The sequence below is a fragment of the Rhagoletis pomonella genome, unplaced genomic scaffold (genome assembly GCF_013731165.1).
Source record: "Rhagoletis pomonella isolate Grant_MI unplaced genomic scaffold, Rhpom_1.0 Rhpom_scaffold_00004, whole genome shotgun sequence".
NCBI lineage: Eukaryota > Metazoa > Arthropoda > Insecta > Diptera > Tephritidae > Rhagoletis > Rhagoletis pomonella.
Window position 1 is genome coordinate 12,515,452 of NW_023458558.1, and position 16,723 is coordinate 12,532,174.

Here is a 16,723-nt window from a genome sequence, read left to right on the forward strand (position 1 = left end):
TTTTTTTTTTCAAACGCGGATTTACCTTTAAGGACATTTTTTCAAATACATACATACTTACATATATTCCTATAATCAAAGGAAATGACTAGTACCTCTATTACAGCATAGTTATATATTTACACAAAATAATAATAAATAAATAATAAATGCAATTCGCATTTCAGCTGTGTGGCCGAAAATTCACTTGGACGTTCACGCAAATACATGGAGCTGTCTGGACGACCCGGTCCAGCTGAATTTTACTCACCGAAATGGGGTCGCTCATCGGACAGCTACAATCTGACATGGAAAATTGATAGTTACCCACCGTTGGAGGAGGTGCGTCTGCTCTATAGGCGTGTGTTGGTGAGTAGATAAAAATAAAAAAAAAAAAAATTAACAAACAAACTGAAGTGGAGCAATCTAGTCTAAATAAATAGGAACAGCGAATGTGTGTGAAATATAAAATATAAAAACATGAAAATATCAAAAAGCAAACAAACGCGAAATGGAAAATTTAAAAAAATGCACAACTAAAACACTGCAGCAGCTACAACGAAACTGTTGCAGTTTATGTGACTATCTATCAAACTAGCAACAAAAAAATAGATATATATAAATAAAAAATATATGAAAAATATACATACATAGATAAAACAAGTGCAAATAAACACCAAAGAGCACATACTACGTTCGAAATTGGTCTCGGATAGTTCCAGTTATTGCAGCTGCAATTCACAAAAACCCAAAAGCATCGCCGCTGACCTATTTTTTTTTCTATATTTTATTCATTAAAAAAAAAACGAAAAATCATGCAAATAGAATGAAGTACACTAAAAAAATTGGCAAATCGAAAAATATCAATGGGCTAACTAAGTGTTCGGTTTTGCGAAACACCAGATATAAGAGATACCCCAGCATTTCCATGTGTTTTTTTTGTTAATTTTTCATTTTTTCATTTCTTCTTTTTCACCGAAATTCAACTCTCAGCCACAGCACAATTATTTGTGAATTTCATTTTTTATTATAGAGCTTAGTTTTACTTGAATCTATAAAGCTTAGCGATTAAAAAATTCACTTGGGTATAAGCTGGTTTGGAGTACTCACATATATTCTCGTATATATTCATTTTCAATGTTTATTTTCTTGATAAATTTTGAGTGCAATTTATAAATGGAAATGTAGAGTAAATTAAAAAAAGAAGAAATCAATATTTTCCACACTTCGTTACTATTTGTATATCAACATGTTTGCAAATTTGAAACCACTCAGCAAGATAAACTGAAAAATGTTTTAAAAAAACTAAAAAATATTTACATTTCACGGAATTTTATTTCGTACTTACATGAGAAAATCTTACGAGTTGTTAAATTTTTCCATCGCGAAATTATATTTAAATGAAAACCTAAAAAGATATACTAAAAAGTATAACAATTTTGAAATGAATTTCGAGTGTGCCTTTAAAAATTTGTAAATTGAATTTTAGTCTATCAAATCATAGCCATGTACACTAGTTTTATTGCACTAAATTCGTTCGTTTTACAAGAACAACACTTTCACCGTTCAATTTTGGACATTTTGAAGGCCTAAAGGACCTTGAATAACTCTGTGAGAGGGGAGACCAGTATGTTTGCATGTATGTATAAAAAAAATATTTATTTGATCAAAAAAGGTGGGTAGGCACTGTGACCTATGGTAAAGTTTGTTTACGACCTCTGCGCAAAATGCTCCGGAAGCAGTTTCCGGAGGATGCGTCAGACTAGGCCGAGCATACTTTGAAGTTCCATCTAATTAAAACTTAAGAAAGTTCATTTACATGGCAGTTGAGAAGGAAATTTTTGCACAAGCAGCAGCACATAGCATGTATTTAGGTGCCTTGTGTAAGCAGTTGCAATAAACAAATATAATTTTTCGATTTAAAAAAATCGTAAAATTTCAAAAATCACAAAATAGCTGTGACAGCTATTCTGCATGCTGTCATTTTTTTGATTTGGTTGCACACTCTTGAAACTTCACAGATAGGTTGTATTTGATATTAACGTCTATTGCCTCTGCGTCTGCGTCGGCCGCTGTGGTGTAGTGGTCAGCAGTGCGCGCTTCCACTCCACAATGTCTGGGTTCAAACCCTGGTCAAAGCAACATCGCAAAAATATAGAAAAAAGGTTTTTTCTTAACAGCGGTCGTCCCTCGGCAGGCAATGGCAAACCTATGAGTGTATTTCTGCCATGAAAAACAGCTTCTCATAAAAATACAATCGCCGTTCGGAGTCGGCGTAAAACTGTAGGTCCCTCCGCTTTGTGTGACAATATCAAGGCGCACGCCACAAGTTGAAGGAGAAGCTCGGCCAAACACTAACATATGTGTAAGCGCCAATCTATTATTATTTGAAAGCTTCCCAAAGTTATTAAAAAAAAAAACACACTATTGAACCCGCATGGCGTTAAAACACCAAAATTAAGTTTAACTTTCTAAACAGGTTCAAACACTATTCAAAATCCCAAAAAATGTCCCCAAGATTCATATAAAGACATTTATTTAAAGTAGTATTTAAAGTAGTTTTCATATGAGTATTTTAAAATAAAAACTTGTGAAGAAAACAAACTCCCGATTGCGTCTGCATGACACCTCCGTGACTTTACAACTCACTTTAAGTTGCTTTTGTCATAGATACATAAGTGTGGTATTTATCGAAATCCCGCCACAAAGCCATAGGTTGGTTATTTGGCCACTCAAATGACGCAAAAATAACTAAGTTTCGTAGATCCCAAATTTCAGTGCTCTACAAGTACTTTATCCACAGCATTTCAAAATTTCTAGTGGATACATGGGTACCGGTTATGCGTTCTAGGGTTAATCGGCGTTTAACATTAAGGAGGTATTAAATTCATTCATGTATTCTACTTTTACATGGGAGCAAGCGATTAAAAAAAAACGCTGCAAAACGAACGTGTCCAATATATATACTTATTACTTAAATGGGAAGAAATAACTCCTGCAAAAATTTTCTGCCATCCCTAAATTGGAGCGCTAAGCGTTGCGTTTTCCAAAGCCAACGGGTGCCAGCCCGCTATACCCAAATAAACTCGCCGTAATATTTGACGTTTTCCCATTTTCTCTTGATTCCTCTTTCACTCTCAACGCCATTTGCTCAGAGCGGTGAGCGCCTCATACAAATTGTATGGGCATTAGGATTTTTGACAGTTCTGTGGCGCTTGTCGAGCCAGTTAAGGTATGGCAGTTTTCCGTATGGTGACGCGGCGGTCGCTTTTTTATTTTTTATTAACGACTAATATAATCGGGTATTTAAAAACTTTTTTTTTATTACTTGTTATGGATTTCACTTTGTCCATGTCATTACAAAGCTTATACTACTCATTTTACTATCTTATTCAATAACCGGCATCTACGCAAAAGTGCCATAGATCTTCCATAGAATAGTTTTCTCGAAAACCACCAAAGCCTTCTCTTCTTCTTTGTTCGTAATCGTTCATATTTCTGCGTTATATGTATAAACGTATAGGCGTAATTTTTTTTTTGTCGAAAATAGGCTCCGCTCAGCAAGAGTTATTCCTCGCTTTATCTACGAGATGAAATTATTGGTGGTATTCTTCATCACTTCAAAATTATGACATGTGTCCCAATATGGGCAGACTCTTTTTGTGTTGCCAGGGGGTATCTACTTTTACTTGTTTTCTATATCAAATTTCTCCTGACACGAGTTATATGCTGTACTATCAGATTTCGTTAATTGAATTTTTAATATGCCTTTCTCGGTTAAAAGTATCTTAAGTATCATTAACTGTATATTTATTGGCGATTTATGCTAACGATACCACTTGCTGCTTTCACGTTTGCCTAAAAGTCTCATTGCGATTAATATTATCTACTGTTAATTGCAAAAATCATCAATGACTACTCATTAACAAAGCCTTAAATCGGTATTAAAAATTCCCTCACATAATTTAATTTACATAAACTAATGAAGTTAAAGTAATCAAGTGGCTGATTTTTAATTAATAAACGTCAAAAGGAAAAGTGTTTGCAGATAATTATCAATCTCTTTCTATATATGTATGTATGTGTATGGACCAATCAAGTAAATATGTATCGTGTATACTCAATGCTTCACCAATCAATGAGCGTGCGAGTGTTTTCTAAAGAAAAAAATATGAAATCTTTTAAGATGATTAATATTGTTAAGTGTTTGCTTTAAAGAAACAAGCTCATTATATAAATTGGAAACCGACTAGATATGTGGTACTTGATGGAACTGGAGTGCAATTAAAGCAATTTCACAGAGACGATACTTGCATACGCTTTTTTTTTTAAACAAATGCAAACTTGTGGCAAAAATTACTGCTGTTAGCATTCTATAGAAAAGCATACTTATCATTCCTCAGTAGGCGTTTATACATATGTACATATATACATACCTGCTTGTCTCAAATTACACTTTTGGCGCGCTGTCGCAGTTTGTGAACAGAAAATCTCATTAAATCTTGTTGCTGTATACTTATTTCTGTTAATTTTGATACTGGCACAAAAATCATTAAATATCTCCTGCATATGTTTTTAACAAATCTTAATTTTTATTTTATTTTTTTCCAAATAAAAGCAATTTTCATTATATAAGAGCATGCAGGTGTTTTGCACTCCTACACTTACACACATATGAGTAGTGTGCGTTGTACGCATGTGATAGTCGTCAATCTCGTAAAATCTCATTTTGCGTTGCAATACTGACACATCGCTTGTAGACAAGTACTGCTTCCCACATAAGTATGGATATGTATGAATGTGTGTTTCTTTCTGCGTGCATTTAAGTTTTCAGGCACTCTTTTAATAAAATTTTAATCATATACTTCATTAATGCTCGACATTTGCATTCATCACAGCTTGTAGGTATATATTTATATACATACATATCTACTTCTACAGTGAAAGGCGCCTGCGGCATTTATGCGACAGCGCATAAAATCAAAGGAAATTTAAAAAATATATAACCCACTACTGCAATGATGATGGCTATGATTTTTATTGCCATTAATACAGCAAAAATTTGTTAAGGTCATATGACCTCATTACAACTAAAAATTAAATCAAGTGATTTTCACTTACGTTATTTAAATTTGTTTATGTAGGCAGAAGTACTTATTTGCCTCAAGTAGTTTTTAAAATTTTGGTTAAAGGCCAGATGAATTTTAGAAGCTAATTGAGAAAACGCGCCTTAGTTTAAATAATTTCATATAATTTTTTTTCAACCATAAAAAATATGTACATATTGACGTCTAAAAGCGAAAAGTGCAAAACTATAATGCCATCTGTAAAAAATATACAATTTTATGCGTAAACATTTTTCAAACACAAGCGTTTCTTTTTACTATTTACACTTGACAGTCAAAGATCTAAGTATGGCTGGCATCCATTTCATGTCGTTAAACGGAAATAAATGTTTTACTTTACATAGGTGAAATATGTATAATAATCAAAATAGTTTACCTCCCACATAGCACTTATTTTTCCCATTTTCTTTGCAGATGAATGACACATTCCAACAGCCTGGCAGGTGGCACGATTTCATACTAACACCCGAACATCGCCCCGCTTCGGAGCCACTAACACACATTATGTCGTACACTATAAAAAATCTACATCCTGGCGCTTATTATGAGGCGATAGTGCAGGCGAAAAATCGCTATGGCTGGAATGAGGTGAGTAATGGTAGGCGCGGCGAGATCCAGTTGGTTTAACGAAGTAGTGAATGGGCAAAAAAAATATTTAGCAAATATTGGTATACGGCGCTATCACTGAATTCCTCATAGTCCGATTTTCGTGAAATTTGCGAAAATGGGATCACTGAATCTGAATTGTTATAAACGAACTCATTCAAAACATACGCAACGTACATGTGACATTCGTAGCTATTCAAACTTAGAGATAGGATTTTCGTAGACTTTATGAAAAATTCTACCACGGTGGATTCAATGAAGCCCTGACAGATTTTCCCTGTTAAAAACATTTTCGTATGTATAATTTCTTCGTCCAATAATTTTCTGTAACAAGTGGTAGGTACTTTTCGTCTCGTGTTTTTAGTAGAAAAATTTCATAGAATTAAATTCAATTTAACTTTCCTGTACTCGGCAGTCTACATTTGTAGCATTCCCAGATAACACACAACTCTATGTTTGGAGAACGACTGATTTTATAAAGGTTTTATAAGGCTCTTTTCATAGACTGTGCTCTTATAAGGGTTTATAAGGCTCTAAAAAAAGAGAATTTATTCAAAAAAGCATTTATAAGGCTCTGCATGCAGACATATTTTTATATGCCTCTTTTTCTGTAGCCTTTTCTCTTCAATTTCATGATTAGTAAAAATCCTCTACTAATACAAACTTTTAGATCTCTATAGACTGTTCAGAGCGATTAATAATTTTTTTTGTTAAGTAATTAGTCAGCAATAAGCATACCCATACACCTCTATTATAGAGGCTCTATAAATTTTCATATTTAGAGCAATTTCGCATTCTCTTTTTGAAGTACGATTTGTCTTCATAAAGATCGTCAACGCTCTTCAGTCATATTATTTCGGATTTCGCTAAATAAAAATATACTTTGTTTTTGAAGTTATAAAGCTCTATAAATTTTTCTGTGTTGATATCTACTTACTGGCGGTTTATTCAATCGCATAAAAAGATGGAGCCCTGAGAAAACGGTGTTGCAAATTGGTTAAAAAAAAAGAATACGAAGTTGTGTGAAAAAGAAAATTCCACAGTGGCGATAATTTCTCTTTTGCACACTTTGAATTTCTCGAGGGGAATTCGGGTTTATGATTTTTGTTTTCTAGCCTAGATATATCGTTTTTGGATTTTCAACCAAAATGTTATTCGATTTCTGGAACCATTGTTTTTGGGAACTTCCCAATCTTCTGGTAAAGCTTCAGTGCCAAGACGTCCATTTTTGCAAAATTAGCCAATTTTAAAAGATTTTCTTCGACTTATTTATATAAAAATTTCAGCAAGCGTGAACGAACGTTTGATTGAAATGTAGAAAAGGATCTCAAAACGAACAAAAAGTCTTTACTTCCAACGAAATGTCATTTTGTAGATTAAAATTTTGATCTAAGAGAAACGTATTCAAACGTCTATTGAATGCTCTCCACATAAACTTTTTTAAGACTTGAATATTTTATGTTTTGATCGTTTTGTATGACTTTTCTATAATCTCAGAGAAAATGCTCGATTCATGGCTCTTCACGTAGACACTTTTGAAATTTTTTGGAAATTTAGGATTCGAGTGTTTTGTATACATTTGATCAATTCATAAAAGAATTAGTATGTTCAAGCGCTTCGAGTAAACTATTTAGGATTTTAATAGACAATTTGACTTTATAAGTGTCTTTGAATAGATATCTTGCTGTAGCGCCATATTTTCTGTGTATTTTTAGGTAATGAAAAAAAGTTTTAAAGGTAAAAAAATTAAAATTTTAATTTTCTTAACTTTTTCTGAATTTTTATGATGGAAAATGATTAATTTTTCTATTAATTATATTGAAAGACAAATCGGCCTATAAATGTGTTAGATAAAGGAATTTAATTTTTTTCTTTTCGCGGTAGACTTTCCACTGGAAACGCCCTTATTTATTATTTATTAAATTGTTTCCTTGTTAAAATTTTATGTTTTTGTCATAAAAGTGAAAATATTTTGGGAAAATCGCTGGATCGAGAAAAACGGTATAGAGATCCATAATCTACGACAAAATATAAAGTTTTTCGTGTTTTGAAATTTTTGTGTGCCATTTCGAAACTTAAGAGTTTCCGTACAGTACGGTACAAAGGAGCGTTTTACCGGAGTATCTGCATTTATAAATATGGCATGTCTAATCCCAAGTAATAGTTGCATTTCTATGCAATTTACAATATCCATACGATTATAAATCTGGTAAAATTCGTCATCCGTTCTAATTAAAAACTACCCCTCGCCAATACAAAGAGCCTTTCGTTGTATAGTTCTCTCATAAGCGCCCTAAGCCTTCTCACCTTTGTTTGGTATCATGTATGTTTCTAACCAACAAGCAATAGCCTACCGAGCTCACTGTGGAACCTGTTAGCACAAGCTGTTGTTCGCTTAATCTTCAGAAAACTCGATGAAACGTTGGAAAATATATTTATTTTCTGGAAAATGCTTTCTTAAATATATATACTGCTTTCCTTAGTTGTATTGGAGATAAGGTGCTTTAAAGTTTATGAGTATCGAGCCGATTCAATTTCAGCCAACCAAAATCGTTCGTAAAATTATAACCTGGTTCCATGACATTTTTCTACCAAATATGATTTGTAAAAATTATCATATAACTAATTATAATCCATAAAAATTTCTCATAGTATTAATAAGGAATCTCAATAAATTTTGTTTCATTTTTTCGTAAGTCTCTTAATTTCTTGTACACCCGCTATGACTTTAATCTTTACCCCAGCAGCCAAAGCGTTTCCCTTCAATTGCCTCATCCCAAAGCTGTGCTCATCGCATAAATTTTATTTACGCACATCGTAAGCTTCACTGCAGCACTTTATCTCAATCTTTCACCCACCGCACGCACGTACCGCAGACCTTTAGAGCGAACTACAACCACAAATCTCAGATGCCATTTCACATACCACTGTCATTGCTTTTCTTATTCTTTCTTCCACTTCCTTCTCGATGGGCTCTGCTCAATCTCTGCGCGCACTCGTTTCCTTATAACAGCCACAATTAATTATTGCATTCTTGCTCACACTTCTGTGTGTTTTATTCGACTTACTCTTGCCATTTCTGATTGCAGGTCAGCGATATCTTTCAATTTATCGTCGCCAGCAATACCATGGACATACCGCCAGAGGACGCCGAAGTGGTGGCCAGTTCCAAGTCGCGCAGCAATTCTGCCGCCATCGGTAGCACGCATTTCGCACCACACGCGCACAGCCGTACCATTGCATGGAGTGCGCTCTTCACCATCGCCGCAAGTTGCTTACTCCAGCGTCGACTTCGGCAGCGCGAAAGTTCCCTGAATGTGGGATAAACGCCGTAAGTGGGCGAACTCAAAGTGGGCGGCAAATTAATTTAACGTAAGATATGTAATTCGATGCTTTTGTTGATTATTTATTTTCAATTCGAGTGATAAGCAAAGGATGCAGTAGAGCAGCAGCAGAAACGGAAGAACATTTAAAAGTTAAAAGTTAAATGTTTAAAATATCTATTTGTAAGGCAAACAAGTAGGTGTATTTATAATGGATAAGCAAAAAAAAACCATTAAATGTATCGAATATCTGTATAAGCAGGGGGAAAACGAGTAAATGGATTAAATAAACTTTGCGGTTATGTTATGTGTTTTTAGACAAAATGGTGTTCACTTAACTTGCGTCATATTTTTTCAAAAGGCATATATACGAAGGTACACCATTAAATATATGTAGCTTAAAGAAAACCGGAGGGACGCGTTGAAAAACAACGCGCAAAAGTTTACGGAAGTTAAGTTAAAAAGCTTTTGATGTATAAATGTGGGTACGTACTAGAGGGCTGCATGAATGCATTCAAAACGGCTTTTGAATTATTCATATACAAAACGAATGAATGATTTTGGCTTCACATTTTTTTGAATTTGAGTGAATAGCTGTTCTGATATTTGTGTCAACATCACAACATTCAAACAAAGTGAAAAAATAAATGACAATTTTTTATATGAATATCCAAAAATATTTTTTCTATGCACATATGTACAAACATACATATGTATGTATGTATGTATTGCTGCGCTCTTATTACATACGAAAAAACTTGTTTGTAAAAAAAAACTTTTACCGAAATGAGTTTGAATGATTTGAATGTTTTCCATTCATTCATTCACATTCTTCCATTTGAAGGTAGAAAATATAAAACAAAGTGTATATTCATAACTAACAAAATTCCAAACGCTGAGTGTTTTGTATGTGAAGTAAAATATTTTAATCTACTGTACTCTGTTCGGCTAGAAGTTTGAATGAATTCATGCAGCCCTCTAGTACGTACTTACAGGTAAAAAAGTTTTTTTTTTTGAAATTCTTGAAATGGAAAAGAGTTACTGTATGTACATACATACAGTGGTGGAAAAATAAATAGGGGACGTGACATTTTTACACTTTTTGCCTATTTTGTTTTGTATATTTAATACTTAAATTTTTTTAATAAAATATAGCTCATTGACTAATAAAAATCTAATAAACTTTGCACTTTTTAGATAGATTTTTCAGATTTTTATTTGCTTTAAAACTCGTTAGATTCTAGTATATTAAAGTGGAAATTTGAAGTTGCAAAGAATCCCGCTGATTTTTGGTTGAAAGTGGAAAATTTAGATGCCAATTTGCAGAATTTTTGCATAAAGTTTGAAATATGGATTTATATTGGTTTCGTTAGTTAACAAGCTGTGCTTTTACAGTGAAATAAGTAATAGATTTTAAATACACAAAAAAAAAAACAAAGCAAAATTTGTAAAAATTTCCGGCCCTTACTTATTTTTCCACCACTGCATATTCTAAAAAAGTATGCATTCTATTATTTTTATTTATGTATGTATGTAAGTATGTCAACTTAGTGGATACGCCTAGCAACTTAACGAAATCTATGTGCGCATTTCATACCCAAAAAATTTCCATCCCAGTGGAATTAGAATCACGTAAATGCCGCCGTTTTCCAACATTCACTATTGCTAATTTTAATATCAAAATAACAGCAAACGCGCCTAACAACATGCAACATATATGTAGTTGCATGGCCCTCAAACTGCCACATTTGACAGATTTGTTACTTTACCATATTGCATACTTTTAGGCTCCACTGATTTTCATTTTGACGTGACTAAAATTTTTGCGTATTGTTGTTAGAATTCTACTGCTGGTCAAGTAACTTACAAAACTGAATTTAACATTCTTCTACAACCCTGAAACACTAAATAAAAAATATAAAAAATATGTAATGTATTCATGTATGCTAGCGATGTTGCGGTGTTGTTCAGATCTAATGCGTTCTATTGGAGGCGCTGCTTTGGCATGACATCATAGTAACTATAATGCTTTAAGAAAGCCGAAACGGCACAAATGCAAACATGCAATAGGCAGATCTATGGGTATCGTCTTTGAAAATACTACACTAATATTTATACATATATAGATATGTATTTTGGGGCGTGTAATTTATTTTTTTTTACTTTGCGCGTATAGCATGGGAGTATTCTACGCGTAATTCTAAGCAAATTTTCCGAAGCAACCACGGGACCAAAAACAATTTAGAGTTTGCCAAATTGCAAAAATAGGTTTCGAAGAAAATGTGAATATTTTCACTGCTGTGTCCCCTGGTGGAAGTTTTAAGAAAAAAGTAAGTGCAGAAATGGATTCTTCGTACCAAAAAGATTTTATAGCATGTTTTTATATAAAATCTAAGTACTTCTGTACTAAACTATAGAAAAATGCTAAGAAATCTATTTTCGCAATTTGGTAAACTTCAAGATGATTTTCGACCTATTGTTTCTTCGGAAAATTTGCTTAGAATTGCACGAAGAATTCTTCCATGCAATACGCGCATAGTCCGAAAAAACTGCCATACATATTGACCCGCCCTAACTTATATGTAGGGAAAATGTATATGCAATTATATTTATGAAGTTTTAGTGTAGTGACCTTATAAAAAAAACAATAATATTTTGGCACTCGACATACAATTTTACGATGCCTTCGAAAGGCAAATGGTTTTATAAGAAGCTTTTCCATGCCATAAATGCACTCGTTGGGTTGCCATTGCCTGCCGTGGGGCGACCACAGTAAGAAAGGACATTTTCTAGTGAAGATGTTGCTCGGTCTTACGGAGCGGTAAAATGCACCGCTAACTACTTAGCCACTTAGATCCCATATTTAGTGGCCTAGGCTCATTAAATTACCAAAGCTTTGAAATAGTCAAAGGTTAAAAAGGGGCATAGAGTTGTATAGAAGCGAATTCCTTTTCCCCACTACCAGATAAGCCAACTATGCGATGTTACATCTACGTAGGTAGCTCCGTTTGATAGGTGGCCTTCATTGCATGACAAAACCTGAAGGAGCCGTCTCATGAATCACCTCACCTCATGAAAAACCTCAATATACTCGACTTTCTCAGACATACTGGCGACTGCCTCGATACCCATCAATTTCGACTGATGTATGTAGATACACACCCATTCATTTTCGATAAACTCATATTAAGACATGATGGCCATTCTAGCGGGGTAAAATGTCTCAACATTAAATACTCTTTGTTAACAACGTATTTAATTCACACGCGATGAGAATGTACGTAATTTTACTATCAAAAGTTATCCCCTATTTAGTCTTTAACTTCATGTTTTCGAAGTAAAGTGGTTTCGCCAGGGAATAATTGAAAACTTCGGTTAGAGAGCTTCGTGTATAAGATACCACATAGCATTTACCAGCATTAAGACTTACATTATTTAAGTTACACCATTCGTTTAACGCATCTAAGTCACCTTGAAGGTATCTATTGAGACTCTGACGGTCTGTTATAAGGTTAAAGCGTTTTACAACATCAGCAAAAGCTAGACACCATGACCAGTTGAGCCGTGAAGGCAAGCCATTTATGAAGACCAAGAATGGCAGAAGACCAACATGAACGCCGAAGTTGCTTTTATAATAGTGTTTGATTTTATGGAACCGATTTTTGCTATCAACTTCCAGTTAGGCAGTTTTTAAAGAATCTATGTAGTGAGTCAGTGCTACCGAATTTGCCAAGTTTCTATGTTTTTATGTTGTTCCATTTCCGAAATGATGCTTCTAGTCATAATCGCTAAATTAGTAGCTGTTGATTTTCCTGGCAGGAATCCATGTTGGCAATCACAGATAAAAGACCTTATGTGATCAAATAACACGGTGCGACAGTAAGTTTTACACACAAAAAAGGGAATAGCTTCGCGAAACCATAGTAAATTATAGTAAAACTGCATACTTTGTTATTCTCTTTGACGTCGGGATTTTTTTTAAAGGACTTTGAAATTAAAAAAAAATGGTTGTATTAAAAATTTATTTAAAAAATTCAGTGCAATGTAGGATAACAATAAGGGTATCATATGAAAGAAAAATTTTTATAGAAAAATTCTTAAATTATATTTTTTTTTTAAATATTGTTTGAAGACGCACGATCTTTTTTTGAAGCAAATATACGCACGATCTCATCATCGTATTTCGTCGTGCAACCTTTATTAACTTCAAAAGATTAATTTTATTAAAAGCGTATTTTCAATACCTATTCGTCCTTCTTAACTAAAAAACTTTATTGTTTTTGAAGTCGACAGAATTTTACATTGCACTGATTTTTTTTTAATAATTTTTTGAATTAATCATATCTTTAAAATTCCAAAGTCCTTTGAAACAAAAAAATCCTGACGTCAGAGTGAAAAACTAAAAACGCAGTTTTACTATATTTGGATTTTTCGCGTGTTTTGACATTTTTTTTTGTTTTTGTCGCACGGTGTAATTTTTTATTTATAATAGGTATGTATGTGTGATCAAAAATCCTTGTGACTACGTCTTGTTCGCTTCGTATGAAATGTATTCCAGGGAAACTGTTACATTCTTAATTAGAACTCGGCTTGAGGATAGATATGACAGATTCTACATCTGCCTCTGTTATAGGGAATGTATCTAAAGCATCCACAGAATATGAATCTGTTATGCTATAAATTCAGAGGCAGGACTATAATTTTCGTAAACTTTTCGAAAGAATGAGGCAAACAGATCTCACGCGTCACGTTTGGAGTTTGCGGTAATGCCATCGAGCTTCATTTTGATTGGTTTTCTTTTGAATTTATAAAACGCCAAACTGCAGATAGATTGGATTTTAACAGGCTCTCGCTTTCAAAGATAAATTTTGTTTGCCGCTACCGTAAGTTTCGCGCCTGTCGATTTGAAAGGCTTTGTTTTTATGTACATACATGCAATTTAATAATTTAACAGTTGGCTTTCACAAAATCTAATTTCGAATAAAATATTTGAAGGCACGTATTTTCAAATATACTTAGCTCATGTTTGCACTTGTATTAGGAAACATTAGCATGCATACATACATACATACATGACAATTTGAGCCTACAATACCAAGTTGGAGTGTGTAATTACTTAGTATTATAACTATTACACCGTCGACAAAAACAAAAAAAATTAACAACATACGAAAGAATCGACACGCTCACGAAACTATTGTTCCAAATATAGAAAAACTGGTTTTTTTTTTATTTTTCACTCTTACGTCTGGATTTTTTCAACGGAATTTGAAATTTTAAAGATATTACTAATTCAAAAAATTATTTTAAAAAATCGTTGCAGTGCAGAATAGCAATATGGGTACCAAATGAGAGAGAAAATTATTTAGTATTTAAAAACAATAAACTTTTTTGATTTACAAGGACAAATAGGTATTGTTGAATCATTAAAAAAATAAAATATTGCAAATCTTCAAGGGCATTTAAGCACAAAATTTGTAAAGGACATTTTCAAATGCATGCTTATGCACCAAAAAAAAAATCCGTTATAATTCTATAGATTTTTTTCTTTTATACGATACCCTTATTGTTATCCTATATTGCACCGAATTTTTTAAATATTTTTTTCGTATTTTTTGAAATTTCAAAACCCTTTTAAAAGAAATCCTGACGTCAGAGAGAAAAAGTAAGTACGCAATTTTACCATAATTTACCCATAGTTTCGCGAATGTATGTATTCATTTTTTTTTTGTGTGGATAATTTACTGTCGCACGGTGTTGTTGCACCTACTTGGTGACACATAAATTAGCGCGCTTAATTACACAAATTAACTTTGTACATACTTATATGTGAATGTTCATTTTGGCAAATAATTAGATAGTAGAAACTTGTAAATAGATTGAAGTTTAAAAATAATTAATAAATAAACCAAAGACAAGTAACCAATAGAAACGGAAATGGGAATTTTAATTTTAGCATTTCAACGAACTTCATGCACCGACTTTTTACAACTAAGCGATGAAAATTCAAATTAGCAGAATATTTGCAAAATACGTGCAAAAAAAAATTAAGAGAACTAAAAAAGAACCACCAAAGAAAAAAATAAAGAAATATTGTAAATTAAACAGAAAAAGTTGAAACAAAGCTATTTTTTGCTTGTGAACGAACAATTTAAAATATATTCACTAAAAAGCTAAAATATTATTTCTAGCAAAAAAAAACAGAAAAAAAATAATCTGTAAATACTATTTTAAATCACCGTAAAAATAGTTTTATGAAGAAAATAGTGCTAACAGTGTCTATAAATAATAAAAATATATGTATGCATTGGCAAATTTAAAGCCAAGCCATTGATGAAGAGCTCATAATTATTAATGTATTGTTGTATATTGCGGCTAGTTTTTAAGTAATTAACACATAACTAAGGTAAAGTTTAAATGATTAAACGCAAAAACTAAAACTAAAAATAAAAAGCATTACCATTAGCGGCATAGAAAATCCCACAAAATGAAAACATAAATAATTGAATGCGAATTGCGACTAATAGTAAAAAAAAATAATCTATTAAGAAAAAATATGAAATGATGCGTAAAAAATTGCACCTGCCACGTGTGTGTTTTTGCTTACGTATGTACTTAAATTATTCAAAAGAAAAATAGGTGAACATAGAAAAAGTGAATAATCATACAATTTTGATTCAAATGCACTAGAAAGTTTTGCAAAAGGTATCGGAAGATAAATTGAATGAAAACAATTAAAAAAAAAATTGAACTTGTAATAAATGCAAATTAGAATAGATAACATAGAAATAGACAAAGTAAATAGACCAAAGATGCAAGCAGAAAAAAAACTAGTTAAAATTTGTATAGTAAATAAATTATGTGTAGCCGAAAAAGCACTGGATAGAATCGCAAACGAACGAACATACAGATAAACAAAGTGATTAAATGCACAGTTTTCTAAATTTTTTGGTGAAAAGAAAATCATAAGCCTCAACAAATTTTTACATTCTGTGGCAATAAAGAGAATAAAACAGTTTTGCGCAGTTTTTCAAATAAGCTGTTTGGCTTATTCAGATATATCTGACATCTATTGAAATACATTTTACGAGGGCGGTTTCATAAACTCCGTGGATTTTTTCATAAATGTTATTTTAGCGGCAAAAATCGCTCAAGTGCATATACATTGCAACAGTTGTGCGTATCACCTTCCGTTGTGGATTACAGATAGTTTTGTCCCTAACTGCCACAGTTAGTAGGTATCCCGAAACGCACAAATCATATGCAGGACACGAGTCCTTTAAGCGAGTGTAGTTGCCTCTTATGACAAGCGTGCCAAGTGCGGTTATATTCTCACAGCTAGCCCGCACCTATTTAGTGTACTGTGATGGATACCTACTTCGCCGCGGATTACGAAGCAGCGCTAGCTTCCGATTGAACATCCAAACACTGCTTTGAAGTAGTCACACAAGGCAACAGTGCACAGTGGTTCAAAATTAGCATTTTGGGTAGTCTTAATGTTTCACTCAATTTGATTAATTCCTTTTTTTTGAATGAAAGTTAATAAAATTTTCAAGAGACGAGTTGAACCCGATTTTTGAATTTTCGTTTGTTTGTATTCTTTTTTTTTAGTACGGAAAAGAAGTAATAAAGGTTACGGTATAAAACTAGTTGAAAACAAGCCTACGTTCTCCATAAACGAAAAAAAAA

At 32.9% G+C, this 16,723-nt stretch overlaps 1 protein-coding gene across 2 annotated transcripts in view; it reads left to right on the plus strand.

The window, feature by feature from the left end:
- LOC118737023 (protein CEPU-1) overlaps window positions 1-16,723 on the plus strand; it is a 359,992-nt gene that overhangs the window by 274,928 nt on the left and 68,341 nt on the right. The window contains exons 9-11 of one of the 2 annotated variants that reach the window (XM_036467254.1): window positions 168-348; window positions 5,520-5,693; window positions 8,801-9,664. In XM_036467254.1, the coding sequence (XP_036323147.1) occupies window positions 168-348; window positions 5,520-5,693; window positions 8,801-9,037 (592 nt within the window). In that variant the 3' untranslated portion in view covers window positions 9,038-9,664. Of the gene's footprint in view, window positions 1-167; window positions 349-5,519; window positions 5,694-8,800; window positions 9,665-16,723 lie in introns of those variants that run through there. The other variant, XM_036467255.1, reaches the window with a different exon arrangement.